Source organism: Engystomops pustulosus, chromosome 1 (genome assembly GCF_040894005.1).
Source record: "Engystomops pustulosus chromosome 1, aEngPut4.maternal, whole genome shotgun sequence".
NCBI classification, from domain to species: domain Eukaryota; kingdom Metazoa; phylum Chordata; class Amphibia; order Anura; family Leptodactylidae; genus Engystomops; species Engystomops pustulosus.
The window spans coordinates 192,861,471-192,880,321 of NC_092411.1; the positions used below are offsets into that span (position 1 = coordinate 192,861,471).

Below are 18,851 nucleotides of genomic sequence, written 5' to 3' on the forward strand. Positions count from 1 at the left end.
CCTCCTCCGGTGCTGCCGATGTCCCGCGCCGCGGCCCGTCTTCTCCGTGCGCCGGTTTCAGTACAAGGGCGCACAGGGAGCTTCCAGCGTCCTCAGCTTGTTCTCCGATTGCTAGACACATTTCTAGAGTTCGGGACAGATTTTGGTTTGAGGGACAGAAAATGATTTTGGCACCAGAAATATATCTGCACAGCACCACAATATTAAATGTATGTTTCCCCTCTGATAGTAGGTCGATAACCAAGCCACTGCAGACACCAAAACTTTATGTAATTGTTCGACATTGTGTGAAGAGCAGGTGAAATTACCCGGGATCATGTAATCCCTATTGGTAGGGATAAACAGATCCAAACTTCCTGTTTGGGTTAAGGTTTCGGGTTTGTCCCTAGTGCCCCTAGCTATTACCCATGGGTGTGATTGGCCAAGGGGACACCCCTGGTCAATCATAGTCATTGCTAGTTGCTGGTGGGGCGTACCCTATCCCTTAATGGAAAATTCTGATCTGCTCATCTCTACCTACTGGTATTGATTAGGTATCTTTATCTTATCAGTGGTCATTATGTCACGGTCATTACATCCTGACTGGTTGCAAGGAGATGTTCCTGTTATTGCTGGAGTGGACAATGGGCTCCTGATAATAATATCTGGCTGATGAGGTAAAAGACAGAAGGCTTCACTTTACTTATCCAGAAAGCGATGCAGAAATATTAATCACCTAATATCCTGAACCCACACTTACACAAACATTACAAAAAACATGGGGTAAAATGGTCCACCCTTTAAAGGGGTGTCCCCATTTCGGCAAATTAATGTTATTTTTTGTGAAATGAAAAGTCAATTCCAAACGGTTTTCTAGACCTCTGCTTGCTACAATTCTAGGTTCTAGGTTTACTTCCAGTGGAAAAGAATCTGACCATTGTCACACAGGTGCATGACTCGTTATTGTCACAGAGAGTAATCAGAGGTGTGGGATACAATGGGGCTTATTTACTAAAGGCCCCCGCGTACCGCAATTTCGTCGGACATCCTGACGTTTTTCGTTTTGGGCTGTTGGGACTTTAAAAGGGGTTTTTGGCATATGCGGGGATTTGGGTGCAATTTCATGTGACACAAATTGGAGGGGAGGGGAGGGGAGGGGAGGCGGACGATCCGATGGATTCGGACAAACCGCTGGATTTTACTTCAAAATTGTGTCACAAGCCAAGCACTTACATGCACCAGGAAGAAGAAGGTGAACTCCTGATTGAGGACCTGATTGGGGAAGCGACACATGCTGGATATTGGGCGCAGGATCTTCATGAATCGCGACAGAGTTCATCCTCGACTGACAGTCCGGATCGGGGATGGCGCAGGCAGGGGCGGACTGGCCATAAGACCCACTGGGAGAAATCTGGCGGGCCGACTCGTTTGGGTCCGGTCCAGGGCCGGTCTGATATCTGTGGGGCCGGAGAAAAAAAACCAAAACATTAACTCACATTGGTGGTAAGGATGGACGGACACCGCGCTGAAGACGATAGGAAGGGGAGGCCGGCGCCGCGCTGCAGGGACTTCCCCCTGCTGTGCTTCTGTTCTCTGATCCCAGTGTCATCACGTGACCCGCCTCATGACGTCCCCTGCGCAGGCCGGCATTTCTCCCTGCGAGGTTTGGAGGCCTGAGCACTGCTGTGAGCAGTCGGCTCACAGAGACCAGACCACAGAGGCACCCCCCGCGATCACAAAGGCTCCCCCCCTCCGCGACCCCCCCCACCGCGATCACACAACCCCCTGCGGTGTATGTTACATGCGAAACTGGGGCGAGGCGGCTGTATGTAGCTGTGTTGTATAGTAGTTTATAATAGTTATATTCCTGTACAAAGGGGTCAGTATTATAGTAGTTATATTCCTGTACATAGGGGTCAGTATTATAGTAGTTATATTCTTGTACATAGGGGTCAGTATTATAGTAGTTATATTCTTGTACATAGGGGGCAGTATTATAGTAGTTATATTCTTGTACATAGGGGCAGTATTATAGTAGTTATATTCCTGTACATAGGGGGCAGTATTATAGTAGTTATATTCTTGTACATAGGGGGCAATATTATAGTAGTTATATTCTTGTACACAGGGGGCAGTATTATAGTAGTTATATTCTTGTACATAGGGGGCAGCATTATAGCAGTTATATTCTTGTACATAGGGGCAGCATTATAGCAGTTATATTCTTGTACATAGGGGGCAGTATTATAGTAGTTATATTCTTGTACATAGGGGGCAGTATTATAGTAGTTATATTCTTGTACATAGGGGCAGTATTATAGTAGCTATATACTTGTACATAGGGAGCAGTATTATAGTAGTTATATTCTTGTACATAGGGGGCAGCATTATCGTAGTTATATTCTTGTACATAGGGGGCAGTATTATAGTAGTTATATTCTTGTACATAGGGGGTAGTATTATAGTAGTTATATTCCTGTACATAGGGGGCAGTATTATAGTAGTTATATTCCTGTACATAGGGGGCAGTATTATAGTAGTTATATTCCTGTACATAGGAGACAGTATTATAGTAGTTATATTCTTGTACATAGGGGGCAGTATTATAGTATTTATATTCCTGTACATAGGGGTCAGTATTATAGTAGTTATATTCCTGTACATAGGGGTCAGTATTATAGTAGTTATATTCCTGTACATAGGGGGCAGTATTATAGTAGTTATATTCTTGTACATAGGGGGCAGTATTATAGTAGTTATATTCCTGTACGTAGGGGGCAGTATTATAGTAGTTATATTCTTGTACATAGGGGGCAGTATTATAGTAGTTATATTCCTGTACATAGGGGCAGTATTATAGTAGTTATATTCTTGTACATAGGGAGCAGTATTATAGTAGTTATATTCTTGTACATAGGGGGCAGTATTATAGTAGTTATATTCCTGTACATAGGGGGCAGTATTATAGTAGTTATATTCTTGTACGTAGGGGGCAGTATTATAGCAGTTATATTCTTGTACATAGGGGGCAGTATTATAGTAGTTATATTCTTGTACATAGGGGGCAGTATTATAGTAGTTATATTCTTGTACGTAGGGGGCAGTATTATAGTAGTTATATTCTTGTACATAGGGAGCAGTATTATAGAAGTTATATTCTTGTATAGGGAGCAGTATTATAGTAGTTATATTCTTGTACATAGGGGGCAGTATTATAGTAGTTATATTCTTGTACGTAGGGGGCAGTATTATAGCAGTTATATTCTTGTACATAGGGGGCAGTATTATAGTAGTTATATTCCTGTACATAGGGGGCAGTATTATAGTAGTTATATTCTTGTACATAGGGAGCAGTATTATAGTAGTTATATTCTTGTACATAGGGAGCAGTATTATAGTAGTTATATTCTTGTACATAGGGAGCAGTATTAAAGTAGTTATATTCCTGTACATGGGGGTCAGTATTATAGTAGTTATATTCCTGTAGATAGGGGGCAGTATTATAGTAGTTATATTCTTGTACATAAGGGGCAGTAATATAGTAGTTATATTCTTGTACTTTAATCCTTGTGTGATTGATCCTACCATGTACTGTCATACTACAGTATTTTCCACATCATCTATTTATTACAATGTGCTGGACAATCTCTCAGCCTCCTGGCTACTGCACCTGGCCGTGTAGGAGCCGAGGATGAAATTTAACTCTCCGGCAGCCGCGTGTCACTGAAAATGGCTATGCGTGTCAGCACTGACACGCGTGTCATAGGTTGGCCATCACTGCTATAGAATGACAGCAAGCAGAGATCTAGAAAACTGTGAGGAATCGATAAAGAAACTAATTTGGAAAATGACATAATTTTTCATTTTACAAACAATATAATTTATTACAAGACTTTGGAATACCCCTTTAATGTTACGCAATAAGGCTAAGGCTACATTCAGACGAACGTGTGCCCACCGTACCGTAGAACGGCGGGCACACGTCAGCGCCCAGTGGAGGAGGGGTTGAGCGCTCCATAGAGGCGCGTATTACGTGGGAAAGATAGGACATGTCCTTTCTTTTCACTGGGTACAGAACGGTATGGTGCTGCATGTGTGCGTCACCATACCACTCCATACGCCCATTGCCGGCCAATGGGGGAGGTATATACGACGTATAAACGGCGGCCATAGATACGTTCCCCAAGGGCTGTGTGAATGCAGCATTACATAGGTGTAGCTGCCCTGCAATGTAAGGTATGTCTTTTTTCTTGCATAAAAAAGCTGCTGTCTATGTCTCCTATAACAATCAACTAGAGGCAGATTCTCTGCGTTTTTCACAAAAAACTGCATGTGAACTAGCCCACAAAGTGGCATTTAGTAAAGCAGATTACTCAGCTTTCCATGATACAAACCGGTAAGAAATGGCAGAATCCATGTTTTAACAACTGTTACAGCCACATGCACTGGTGTTATCTGTGACTGAAACTCTGTAGTAAATAATGTCAGTGCGCCTGCACTACCTCCTCACAATTACTACGTGACGTCCATTACTACAGGCTCCGCCGCGCACTGAAGGGTTACAGCTTGAGGGGAGGAGCAGCACAGTAAGGAAGAGTCTTGTGTCTGCTTCCTCCTCTGCCTGACTTGGCTGTCAAGGGAGTTCCGGGCTCACACTGCACTGGAGGCTGGGGTCGGGCAATAGGTAGGAGCTTGTACCCGGAGAGTGCAGCTATTGTGCTATCTGCTGCAGCTTTACCACTAATGTTTGCGCCCCATATCATGGGAGTGTTATAGTGAGGGGAGGGAAGACTCCATATCTGGATGAAGAGACGACTCACGCATCGGTGAAGGATTACTACAGACAGGTGACAATACAAACATGGAAGGGCAGCGAAGTAGTAATGGTGGACCCCAAGGCAAGGCTCAGCGTGAGCGTGATATAGAGATTATCCCACTTCACCTGGACGGGAAGGCTTATCAGGAGCCCGAAGAGTCCCCTCCAGCATCTCCCCTGCCACCACCCATATTCCTATACCCAGGAGCCAGGAAACAGAAGCAGCCAGTGAGGACCTCCCCTGGTACTGTTCAAGGAGCAGGGGTCCAGCCGGAGTACCCCCGAACATCTCCATCATCCTCCCTCTCGTCATCATCATCATCCTCTCAGCAAGGGTACCCAGACCCCACCTCACCTGGTTCTGGGGGTCTTTCTCCAACATCTTCGCTTCAACTTATGATGCTGATGATGAACTACGCAGGCACCGGCGCAGGAAACACTGCTACAGAAAAAGTCCAAAAAAGTAAGTAAAGTAGATAACAGAGGGAAGGGCCGCATGTATGCCATTCCTAAATAAAGATTTATAAGGTAGGATTTACTTTAAGTTTTGTGGGCCCCAAAACGTAAAGGAAATCAAACACTAAAAAACAAAAAATGGCTACAAATGTTCACCCCCGCTCCTCGTCACCTTGATCCCGGTGCTGACTGTCTATAATCTTGATCCGCTGGGATCACCTAGAAAACAAGCTTATAAGTAGCAGCACGGGGACAAGATGTTCTGCGCTGCGGGCAGCTAATTATCCACCCTTTTGCCACATTGCACCTCCCAGCATGGGAGAGGGAGGTGCCGGGGCTTGCATAATTAGCAGCCCTGAGCGCCAGATATCTTGTCTCCACGCTCCGTGCTGCTAATTATATGTTTCTTTTTTTAGCTTCTTATGCTTTAAAAATTATGCAAATGGGCCTGAGGGGCTCTGAGCTCCATAGATGTTAATGGAGCCTGACACTTTTTTCATAACACTTTTTTTGTAAAAAAAAATAAGGGCATGTGAGGCTAAAAAGCAGATCCTGTCAGCGGGGGCATACACCAGCATGTAAGTGTGATTGGTTTACAATCCTTGATCCAGATGGTAGATGGCCTTAAAATAGAATCAAAGAATAAATAGATTAACACTTGTTATCGGTGATTCTCATTCAGATCAGTGAATCTGTGGCGTTAATAAACACAATCTGGATTTTGCTTGTAATGCTGAATGGAAATGCTTTTTATCTGGATATATGTGAAATCTGTGCATAAATCAGAATCCACAATCTGTGAGCATGGCCTAATAGATGTCTTAAAGGAAATCTACCATCAAATATCCAGCATGATCCAGGCACAATCTTATTATATTTGTTATCCATGGCCTCCTTCCTTCTAAAATCCACTTTTAAAATAATGCTAAGGAGAATGAAGGGCTCTTGGGAGTATCCCCAGAGCCCCTCTGTTGTGCAGCTTCACTGACTGTTACACTGTCTCCTCTCCCCCTCTGCTCCCTCAGCATTTCCCCCTTCCTCTGCCTGATGTAATCTCTGCAGCACAAGAAGTTTAAGCACACCGTGGTAGAGAGGAAGTGCTCCTGCACACTGTAACAGCCTATGAGGCTGTTATCTGTAAGGGGCGATACTCTAAAATGGTACCATGAAACATTAAGAGCGAAGACACACGGCGGTGATCAGTCGGTCCCTGACTATGATGCCAGATCCCATCCCCTACATTGTGGTCCTTTCACAAAGCAGGACACTGCATGGTCTTTCACAACCATGTCGTGTGTTGTAGCCCTGAGACCGTCTTGACACGTTGCATTTTGTTTTCATTTAACACGTGCGTTCTCAAAGAGCAGATTTGCCTAATGACATTGTTGTCAACATGCGGTTTTGTAAACGCAACGCTGACAACAATGTAATTAGGCACATAAATGCAAACAAAATGCAACGTGTGACCGCAGCCTAAAGCTTGTACCTCAAAATTAGACCTCAATAAAGTTAAGGCTATTAAAAAAAATGTAATTGCAAGATTTCATGGTGTGTGAGGGGAGCAGAAAAAGGCTAGGTCAATAAGGATTAAAACAGTCGGTCATGAAGTGGTTAAGTTTAGTATCAGTTGTGTTGCTTGCTGTCCAGCTGCCAAGCTGTCAAGTATCACAGCCTTATCATGACACCATCGGCAGCTGCAATGGCCATATTTGTTGACCGTGTGTAATCCGTATTTTACCTGTGTGACGGCTGTAAAACCACAAAGTTGGTCTGCGTTTCCAGGAAGCTGAGCTTGGCCAGCCCATTAAGGACATGTGATTTATCCCAGCAACCAACCACAAAAACGTCCATAAAGCCTAGTACAGCTGCCTGTAATCCCTTTTTTTTTTTTCTTTTTTTTTGTGTGGTCCCATTGACTTTTTTGGGACGGTCTGAGCCGCAAACACAGATTAGAATAGGACATGCTCTGAGTTTTTCCACATGGGCACTAGGCTGAGACACAGTGCTGAGGAATCCTCTGCAGCGAGCACAAGCCTATAGCAATACATGGAGCTCATGGAGAAAAATGGCTGTCGCACCTGAGCAGGCCTTAGACTTTGTGATGGGCTGTGTTGGGGAGCAGCTAAATTCTCTCTATAGGTAAAATATTGTCAGTTAATCCCACATAGTCATTAGTGATAGCTAACAATGTCCTGTCCTTTAAGATTAAAGGCACTGTACTGTACCTTTTGGAGCAATTGGCAATTTATAATTGATGTGAGTCAAACTTCAGGTTTTGCAAGTCTTGTTTTAGATTATAGCTCGGTACTTCACATACATTTACACTATGCTTCACACTGGTATGTCACACGGAAGTGTAAAATTTTATTGTAAAGAGAGTGCTGGATGGTGAGGGCTCTGCTCATACCTTTTAAAGGCCTGGAATGGAGCTGAGGGCTGTATGATCAACCTGCTTCTCCATCAGTTAGAAGGAACAGGACCCCCATTCTTATGATTGGTGTGGGTCTGAATGCCACCGATCAGATTATCTTCTGTGGTGGCAGCAACATAATGGGGCACATTTACTAAGGTCTTTGCGCCGTTCACAATCTTCATTGCTAAAACGGCTTGCAAAGTTTTTAAGAAGTGTCTGCCCTGTGATTGTGGCGCACACAATCCGTTTGTTGGCGCAGCTGCGCTGCATGCGGCACAAATTAGGGGGCGTGCCATCGGACTGTTTGATTGATTTGGACCAAGCGCCTTTTTTAACTTTCAAATTGTGTCACATGCCCGATGTTAAAGATGCCACACTAAAAAGATGGTGAACTCTGTCGGACCTGTTTGGGGAAGCGACACATTCATGATTTCTGGTGCATGATCTTAGTGAATTATACATTGCTTATAGATGGACATTGCGCTTTCAGTGTGCTTGAGTCACCTGGTAAGTAAATGTGCCCTAATGTGCTTCACCACATTGCTTGTTATAAGAGTTAGGGTCTTCATGGCCTAAAAGCTAATTTCTTTATTACAAGCACAAAATTATGAGATATGGAGATACATGTACCGTACATTCTCGAATATTAGCTGACCCAAATATAAGCCGAGGCTCCTACTTTTACCACAAAAAAACTGGGAAAACCTATTGACTCAAGCCTGGGGTGGGAAATGGATTGGTCACAGCCCCCCCAGTATATAAATATTCGGCCCCTTTCCCCCGGTGTATAGCCAGCCCCCTGCCCCACTGTATAGCCAGCTAGCATTCCCCCACTGTATAGCCAGCCGGCCTTTCACCAGCCCTAGTTCATAAAAAAAGAAAGTCAATACTCTCCTTTCTGACGTCCCCCGCAGGTCTTTTCCATAGTTCTGTGGCTCTGACGCCGACCACTGCTGCCATAATATTGTGTGTGCTGCCTCCAATATAGTGTCTGACATCACAGCCTGTGCGCCGGAGCGTCATACACAATATTATGGCAGCAGCGGCCAGTGTCAGACCCACAAGCCTCCGGCACACACTGTGATGTTAGCAGTGGTTGACGTCACATTTTGTGCCAGCGGAGCGTCACATGGACCTGCCGCTGCCAGAGGTTCGCAGCGAAGACCTGCGGGGGTGTCGGAAAGGTGAGTATTGACCTTTTTTTGGACTTCAGTATAAGCTGAGTTTGGGTTTTTCAGCACATTTTTCATGCTGAAAAACTCTCGAGTATATATATATGGTACATAGAGATCCTGTATAAGGAGAGAGTCGTATATCCACATATCACTATTACCTGCTTGTAGGTAAATCCTCATTCTTACAATCCGGGAGCTTGTGGTTAAGCACACTGTTACAAAGGCTTCTGAGTTTAAAGCTCCGCTTAGACACATTATAAAAGTTGTAATATATATTGGCCTCTCAGGAGGAATGAGACTTCTGAGAGGTGACTGTCCCCAGAGACTGGAGGGAGGGGGAGCATTTCCTGCTTCATGTGACATAACCATATCATAGCAACATAGAGGCTGAAAAACTTGTGAGATGTCAACATTTTGCTTTTCATTTTATATGAGAAAAATATTATCATTTGTTAAAGAAAATCTAAAATTTTGGAGAACCCCTTTTGTGGTTTTCAATCACTGCTGTGCCAATACTGTAGATCTGTGTCTGTTGTGCTGTTCATGTCTGTATGAAATCCTTTTTTCTCTCATCCACATATAAAATAGAGGTTGGCAAAAATCAGTTGGTAAAAAAACCTGTTTCCCCAGGAACATTTACGAAAAAAATGGAGAGCACGTTCTTGTGGACTGTCATTTGGTTAAAAATCGAACCACATCACGTTAGTTATTAATGGAGAAATTTAAGGTAATTTAACTCTTTAAAGCAGTTAGATTTTTATATCACAGTACAGGGGATAACAATCGCACCCTGATCGATCATAAGAAAACTGGTTGTGGCATGCCTCCATTCATTACTGTTGGAATACTGGAAATAGACCACAGCACTCGTAGATGGTGAATGAGAGTGCTGAAAATAGTCAAACGCTGTATTCTCTATTTTCCAACACTCCCATAAATTAGTGAGGCCGGGACCCTAGTTTTTGTGATACGTGGGGGTCCCAGCAGGGACTTTTATTTTACTGGAGAAAAATCATGCACATATTTTTAAGGCCCATTTGAGGGAATCTGCAGTGGTGGCCTAGGTGGCTTTGCACAGAGCTGTAACAATCTCTTCTGCTGATGATTTCATTATGTAATGAATAAGCTTATTGATTACATGCTGCGTTAGATCAAGTATTTTATTTACCTTCTCTCCATGCATGTTTTATAGGCCTCAAGAGTGTTTTATACATTGCAGTAAGTTTCCTTCTTGGCAGTTGACCTAACCTCATAATGTTTTGCTTAGATTTTCATCCCCTCACCCACTTACATTTTAGTGTTTTTATGATTAACTAGTAGATCATGTCTATATGGGAAGGAAGGTAGAGCTGCTATTGGATATAGTCCAGGATTCAAAACCTAGCAATGTCACATGGTCAGTTAGCAGCTCAGCCCCATGGAAGTACCACTAGAGGAAGAATCCTCTATGTACTATGTAAGGACCTTTTGCTTTCATCATTGGGGATAGATTAGAGTTCTGCTGAGAACAGTTGAAAAGGTTTTGAAAACAGAAGGGACTGTACATGGTGTACTGACATAGATGCCTGAGGCAGACAGACCTCTGACTGCAACTAGGAATTTTGTGCCCTTGACTTGCAAATTTTATGTCAAAGCACCCCTACCAAAAAAAAAATATTAATTTTGACTCAAGTATAAGCCTAGGTCAAAGCATTGGTCACAGCGTCCACATTATATAGCCTGCCAGACCCCTGTAGTGTATAGTGTTCCAGCCAGGTCCTGCAGAGAACATTGGGAATAGGTAGCATATGCATGATTCAATACACTGTTTCATGCATATTGATAAACACATGTACTTGTGTGCTTTTAAATGTTTTTATAATGTGTGTTTTTTGTTTTGTTTTTTTTGCAAGATGAAGATTCATATTTTTTGTAACTATAAAAGAGCTCATTAGCCATTTATATACATATCCTTTCTTTTCTCTTTGGTACTGAATTCTTTTTTGGATATGTGGCATATTTAGTTCTTGGTTCACATAGTGTATAGCCGGCCCGTAAAAAAAAAAAAAAAACAAAAACAAAAACAAAAAAAAACTGAGTACTCACCATTCCAATGCGATCAGTTGCCATGACAGCCTCAGGTCTTCGCCAGTGGCTCATTACAATGAATCCTATGCAAAAACGCCATATACTGCAATACAGTAGTATTGCAGTATATGGTAGGTACAGTCAGACCATCTAGGGTTAATGTACCCTCACACAGCTCCGTGCACCAAAGTATAAAAAAGTTATTAGCATCAGAAGATGGCAAAAATGTTTTTTTTTTTCTTTTTCATTCACATTCGTTTAATTTTTGAAAATGTGTTAAAAAACAATAAAACCTGTAAATTTGATATCACGGTAATTGTACCAAACCAAAGAATAAAGCTGACGTGTTATTTGGAGTGCAGAGTGAACATGATGGTGGAGAGCAAGAAATGAGCGAAAAAAAAACCCTGTGTCCTTAAGTGGTTAAGGAGATGAGTAAATCACATGCCCGTTTTCTTCTACCTGAGCTGTCTGCAGAGTCCAGCATTTGGCTGCTGCTGGGAGTGGATTGTGCCCTGTAGCCCAGATGATGGTGCTGCATGCACACCATATGAAGCAGAGGAATGTCACTGTGTCGGACATTGCAAGTAGCTGAACCGTGTCCTTTAGAAGGTTATACAATGTATATGTAGATGGCTGTGGACTACAGGTACAAGATATCCATTCTTAATCCTACCAAGAGTTGGTGAGTCACGATGCCACCTCTGCTAGCTTTTGGTAATGTTGTTCCTCAATAATAAAATAGTCATAGTGATGATGAACACAATATGCTTTATGTTTTAGTAATTTATATTTCTATGTCATCAAAATGTAACGTTAGATAATGGCGAGCGAACGCTGATGATTTATTTATGTGTACATACGTCTCCATGTAATACGAGCATTGTGCTGAAATGGCAGCATCTGTGTATTTTCTTTTTGTCTTCTAATCAATCCCCCCGCCTCCCTCCTTGGAAGTCTCTCGTGTGTTTCTCAGCATTGATTTTTAGAGAATTTTTTTGGTCCCCTCTTAAAGGATGTCTCACAAAGAACCAATTGCTTCAGAATCCTAGTAGCTTTCTGGCTGGCCGGTGCTATAAACTAATGGGGGGGGGGGAGAACTCTAGTTGCTCATGGCAACCATTCAGAGCTCAGCTTTCATTTTACCATAGCATTTTATAAAATTTAAGCCTGAGCTCTGATTGCCATTGGTGTGATGAAAGCATGACGTTTCAGACCCCTAAGGCAGTGATGGCTAACCTATGGCACTGGTGCCAGAGGTGGCACTCAGAACCCTTTCTGTGGGCACCCAGGCCATCACCAGAGATGACTCCAGGTATATTCCTGCAGTCCCAGACAGCCCAGGACTTGCTGTGCACTATTTTAAAGTGACAGCTGTACCTGGGACTATTTTCTGCTTTATTAGTGTCCTCAGGGGCTGGTATCAATGAAAACTGTGACAGAGAAGGGAGTATAAATCACAAATTAAATTTCTGTGTTGCACTTTGTGATAAATAAGTGGGTCTTTGTTGTAGTTTGGGCACTCGGCCTCTAAAAGGTTTGCCATCACTGCCCTAAGGGGTACACAAGGTCAATTGATTATCCTTTTATAGACGCCCCAGAACGCACAGGTTCTGGAAGATGCAGGAAGTTGTCCACACAACCTCCAGATATGGCACAACAATAAATCACAGCCCTGAATGGCTGGAAGACCCCTGTCACTAGCCTCAGTGAAAGAGAACCTTATCAACCCAAATATGGCACCACCAGCTCTCCTTTAATATAAGCCTGGTCTGTAACAAGATTATATAGGTTGAAGAACCATCCTGGTAGCATGTATTAAACCGAGGCAGGGACCTGGGGTTTTGTGGATTGAGATAAAAGGTTACATTTTATATTTAATTTCATTAGGGGCACACTAGACAAACGGTACACACAATAGATGTATACTGTTCGGAAGAGTACAAAGTACCCAGGTAGAACTACAAATATCAGTATGCTAGTTACCTTGTGTGTGGGCCTGATGGAAACGAATAGTCCACACCTTAAAGGGGTTTTCCCACAAATCAAAGTTAGGCCCCATCCTGTGGGTAGGGCCTAACCTGCTGATCGGTGGGGGTCTCGGTGATGAGACCAACACACATCAGAAAACATGGGGGGCCAAGTTACCTTAGTCGGACCCCTCGTCGCTCCCGGAGAGTAATGGAGCAATCACTGAGACCCCCACCGAACAGCAAGTTAGGCCCTATCCTGTGGAAAAAATACACTGGGCCTCAAGGGTGCTCTGATTATATTAGGTGCAGACACCCCCCTGCACACCCACAGGAGGGCTCTAAGGACCCTCCTATCTGGTATTAAATCCAGAACCCTGTAGAAGTTCTAGCTTCTCAAGGGGAAGTCATTGCGTCAAAGATCTGGTCTCATTGAATCCGGGTGAATCCGGCTGCATCACATTGATACCAAACCTGACCCATTTGCTATGGTTCCCTTCAGAGTTGTTTGTATCTCTGTGTCCAAGGATGCTAGAGTCTAGTGAGTCTGAGCTATACGATCCCCTGGCTGTACAGATGCCAAAAATGTAACTGGCCTTAGGCTGAGATGGACCATAACTCCATAACCAACATAATAGGTGGGATTTGTATGCCCCTTTTTCTCTGGTCAAACAAAATGGAGGGAAGCCTTTGAAAGATCCTGCAGCTGAGGAATTTCTTTTGAAGCTCGACCTCCTGTAGTGATTGATAACACTGTAGCTCAATAAGACTAATCAAGATGAGGTTGGAGGGAATAGGGAATTTGTACAAACAATGATGACCTGGCCATATTTATCACAATGGGCAACTAGAACAGTTCTATAAATAAAATAACATTTTTTAAAGGGGTTGTCTGAGTTACTTTAAAAAAAATCTACATGTGGCCTTGGTGTTGTAAAAAAAAAAAACCCTTGTATTTACTTTCTCTGGTGCTTCTGTTATCCCACGTTGCCATTGGTGGGTACCCCTGTTCGTTTACAGGTGCAGGCACGCTCCGCTCTGACAACTTCTATCCGCCCGGCATGCCCACCTGTCCCCTGTCCATGTGCCTGGTGCACATTGAGACTAATACTGTATCAGGTGCTGGGACAAGGGACAGGTGGGTGGAAGATGTCGGAGATGAGTGTGTTCCCCTGCGAACAAACAGAGGCCCGGTAACGACAAGTTACGGTGCAGGAGAATGGGAGCATCTAATTTATGTAATGTAAACGTGAGAGCAGGGAGCTTATGCTGTGCTATAAAGTTCTATTTGTTAAAAGTTATTTAAAGTTTAAAGGAAAACATAAGAAAATGTTCCAAATTTTTTTATTCTCATGAGGGTTCACTTAAAAGCACACTGAATAAAGCCATACTCTGAATCTTAGTTCTCATGAAACGGTTTATGATTTAACCTGAGACTGTCATGTGATTGTGCAGATCATCACATCCTGAAACTCTAGCTATTAAGTTAACATCTTATCTATTCACCCAGACCAGAAGTGTTGAACTTCCCTCCTAACATTAGTAAAGCTGATACAGCAAAGCTGAAAACTTCAGAATACTATTAGGCAACGGAATGAATTTTTGGAAAATGAATATATGCAGGCCCGGTGCCAGCACCCAGCTAACCCGTGCCGGGGCCTAAGGCTGCTGGAGGGGCTTGTGCGGCCCCTGGATCAATTGTACCAGTGTCGCTTTAAGACTCTAGTTCAAATGATCACCATCCGGCTTGTGTACCTTTCTGGCTCAATGCTGCGCTCATCGGGAGCGCAGCATAGAAGCAGAATCGAAAACTCACCTTTCCTCATTCCCCCAAAGCGGCGCTCCGCACTGTATGCAACGGCTGTGAAGCCGGCACACGTGATGTTATCGGATTACGGCTGCAGAGCCAGCGCGTACGACAGGCACATGAGAAGAAAGAAGGTGGCTGTTCCTACAGGGGAAGGGGGGGCGTGCAGTGTGGCTACAGGGGAGGGGGGGGGTGCAGTGTGGTTACAGGGGAGGGGGGGGGTGCAGTGTGGCTACAGGGGAAGGGGGGGATGCAGTGTGGCTACAGGGGAAGGGGGGGATGCAGTGTGGCTACTGAAGGTAGGCCCACAAAGGGGCCACTAAGGTTCTGTCGCCCATGGGCATACTAAAACCTGGAACCGGCCCTGGATATATGCACATGTCTACCTGCCCAGGAACATGGACATGCAAGTCTATGCTTTTTCAATTGGTGACAAGCCATACATTAATGTTATATTTCAGTGACTGATTCATATCGACCATTATTAAGGGCAGAAATGTAGTCAGACGTGTGAAAATTTCTTATGTATCTTCTATATATAGCAGAGGGTCAGAAACCTCAGTTGTGATGTATGCTAACAGATTTGGAGAATTTTATAGATTTGTAAAGGACCAAATAATCTTTTTTGTTGGGGAAGGGTTTGTAGAATAATTAAACAGGTTACAAAATGATTGTTCTGGCTGTCAAAGATCAATAACATCTAATTGTAGGGGTCATTGCACCGATGCATACCAACCCTTCATGTGAGGTTTTGTGGTCTAGCAAATCCACAGCGTCATACAGAAGCATTATTCCATACACACACTGTAGAATCTACTTTCTGCTGTGGATTTAGTTGACATCCCCTAATTGTCACAAAATTTTAGCTTTATACACATCATACGCGGCTTGGGAAATGGCTGTGGATTTACAGCTGGAATAAATTCGGAAGCCTTTCTGCAAAGTGTACAGATGACAATTCACTGGACTGTATGGGGGGAATTCATTAAAGGACATCTACCACCAGGATGAAGGATTGTCAGGGTGGGTACACATGTTCAGTTTTTGATGCCCAAACCAGGAATGGTATAAAAGTAAGGGGGGGGGGGGAGTAGCACTATTCAATTATACACTCACCGGCCACTTTATTAGGTACACCTGTCCAACTGCTCGTTAACACTTAATTTCTAATCAGCCAATCACATGGCGGCAACTCAGTGCATTCAGGCATGTAGACATGGTCAAGACAATCTCCTGCAGTTCAAACCGAGCATCAGTATGGGGAAGAAAGGTGATTTGAGTGCCTTTGAACGTGGCATGGTTGTTGGTGCCAGAAGGGCTGGTCTGAGTATTTCAGAAACTGCTGATCTAAAACAGGGGTTAAGTAAAAGCTAAAAGAGCAGATCCTGGCAGAGGGGACACACACAGTATGTCAATGTGCTTGTTTACAATCCTTCATCCTGGTGGTAGATGTCCTTTTAAGACTAGTGTTTTGAACACCAATCTTAAAGTCCCCCCCCCCCCTCCTGGCGCTCAGGTGGCTGTATCCACTGTAAGGCTCTGGCCTCTTAGTAAATATGGGCGCAAACTCTGACCTGTACACCAGATCTGAATTGGCGTAGTATTTTTATTTTTTTTCTGGTGGAGATATGTGTCAGGACACACGTTCAATTAAAAAAAAAAACACACAAAACTGGCGGTAGAGGAGATTCGTGTGCCAAAGCACAGAAAGAGATGTGTACAGTTTTAAATGTGAACTAAACTACTATGTAGCAGCAATATGCTTCTAAGATTTTGATTTGCTGTAACAAATAGGTTATAAGGGTTTTTTCACACTGCATTAGCATAATTTTTTTTGTCCTTAATGGAAATTTACCATCAAAATCAAGCATGGATAAGCCAAGGACACTTAATCACTGATCCAGGCTCCGCGACTGTGGTAATCTTCTTAAAATTGTTATCCATGCCCTCCTAGCTTCTAAAATCAACTTTTAACATAATGCTATGGCGCCTGAGGGGCTAAATATCTGTGACCCCCCCCCCCCCTGCTTCCTCAGCCCTTGTGCAGTGAATATTTCACACTGTAATGTAGGTGCTGACAGAGCAGGGGTGGGTGTAACAATGTAATAGCCTGTGAAGCCGGATCTCATAATTACATTTTTTAATTTTAAAAGTTCATCTTAGAATAAAGGAGGCTATGGATAACAAATATAAGAAGATTACCACAGTGCCTGGATCTATGAGTAAATGCCCCTGGTTTATCATGTTTCATTTTGATGGTAAATTTCCTTTAAAGGGGTATTACAATGGAGACAAGATTCTTAAATATACTCAGGATAACAAAATAACACATTCTATAACTCAATGTCGTTAACAAAAATGCAGCATTTCATGGATATAATTCCATCCTGTCTCTATCAGTCCTGCTGTTTTGAATTTTGGTTGTCCCTGGATCCAACCTTAAATCTTCTGACTGTGGTCAGACAATTCCCTATAGTTAATCTCGCATTACAGCAGAAGAGTGAGGGGTAGGGGGGAGAGAGCACTACAGATGCAGGAACTTACTGGTTCATCAGCCATGCTTCTACACAGTGTGGAGAGCACACAGCAGCAGCTGCTCTACAAACAAGATAAGCTCTGGATCCCAGGGGAGGAGGTGACATAGCAGTGCTGACTGTTTTATTGATTAGATGAGACAGCAGAGCTCAGTGTGTTACTGTGTCTTATATCCCTCTCATGACTCATCTCATTTCTCTTTTTCTGTGTCAGATACCAGTAGAATGTTTAGAAGCCAAATGACAGTATATATAGATCTGTACCCTGATAATTTAAGCACACTGCCGGCACACAGCATCTGACAGCATTGGAGTTGCTGCTTAGAGAGTCCCGGCCCAAACTCTGGAATTTTACACTGACTTATATGAGCTAAAATCGCAATAAAACTAGCCAAACTGTAAAGTAAGGAGTCAAAATGATCTATATTGTGTAAACTTAATCACATGATAGAGTCTAACTTGCTGATTTGGTGGAGGACTCAATGATCACAGATCATTAAAACGGGGGGTCCAAGGTACATTTGTTGGACCCCTTGTCGCTCCCGGAGATGAATGGAGCAGAATGGACATGTGCAGCCGTCTGCTCAATTCCTCTTCAGGAGCTACGAAGGGTCCGACGATAGTACCTTGGACCCCCCATTCTCGTGATCATCACTGAGACCCCCACCAATCAGCAAGTTAGTCTCTATCCTGTGGATCGAGCCTAACTTGAATCGTGGGAAAACCTCTTATGTACAATATGTCCACTTATTAATAGTCATGTACAGGGCATCTAGGATGGCTTGTTCTGGCGTACTTTTACCCTCGTACTACTGTGTCAGTCTGCAGAGTGGACAGGCAGGCAAGACAAACCCCCTCCCCCGGAGAGTAAAGTCACTTAAAATGAAGTCTCATATGGGAAGTGAGCGAAAATGCAGAAGCCTCACCCTGCTCATTGTTTCAGTTTATTTTACACTATCCTTAGGTATCAGCATGTTTGTTTATTCATATTTAATTACTGGAACATAAACTTGTTTAACCCTTTCATGACCAAGGCTCATTGGTATTTCAATGTCAAGGTTCTGCTGGTATTGAAGTTCTGTTATGCTGCGCTGTAAATGGTGATTATCTTTAGAACAGCTTCACATATCATGACAATTCTACTCGGTTTTGTTTAATGTGAAACTCTAAAAGAAATCTGTCACCACACTACCCCCGTCCCTTCCCCCCCAAGCCACTATCAGTACCTTCTTCTGTAATATGTACTTCCCCTGGAGGTCCTTTTAGTATATTTCTAGGTTGCTGCATGAATGAAAAATCAGGTTTTATTCTTTTGTATGATTCAGTCAGGTAACCTCTCCTCCTGCAGCCAGTTATAGGCGCACTCAATGCATCTGGAATTTAAGAGTGGGCATGGCATGGTAAAATTGGATAAACATTTACCAGAATAAAAATACATAGTGTCAACCTTCACCCTAGCTACAGATGCAGATGGTGTATGTATGTGTTAAAATGACACCAAAACCATGTTTCTATGTGCCGGGTTGCAAAAGATATCTGTTTGAAGTGGGTCACTGTCTTGACATCCATACAAGCTGTCCGCATGAGGTGTATGCAACTAGGAGGTATATAGCCTTCCGGCAGCCGTGAGAGAG

The 18,851-nt window shown here is 43.3% G+C and overlaps 1 protein-coding gene across 5 annotated transcripts in view; it reads left to right on the forward strand.

Moving 5' to 3' along the window:
- The first annotated feature begins 4,558 nt into the window (after positions 1-4,558).
- RUFY3 (RUN and FYVE domain containing 3) overlaps positions 4,559-18,851 on the forward strand; it is a 66,993-nt gene continuing 52,700 nt past the window's right edge. Inside the window, exon 1 of one of the 5 annotated variants that reach the window (XM_072116651.1) lies at positions 4,559-5,258. In XM_072116651.1, coding sequence (XP_071972752.1) covers positions 4,841-5,258 — 418 coding nt within the window. In that variant the 5' untranslated portion in view covers positions 4,559-4,840. Of the gene's footprint in view, positions 5,259-11,569; positions 11,592-18,851 lie in introns of those variants that run through there. The other 4 variants (XM_072116667.1, XM_072116659.1, XM_072116702.1 and 1 more) reach the window with 4 other exon arrangements.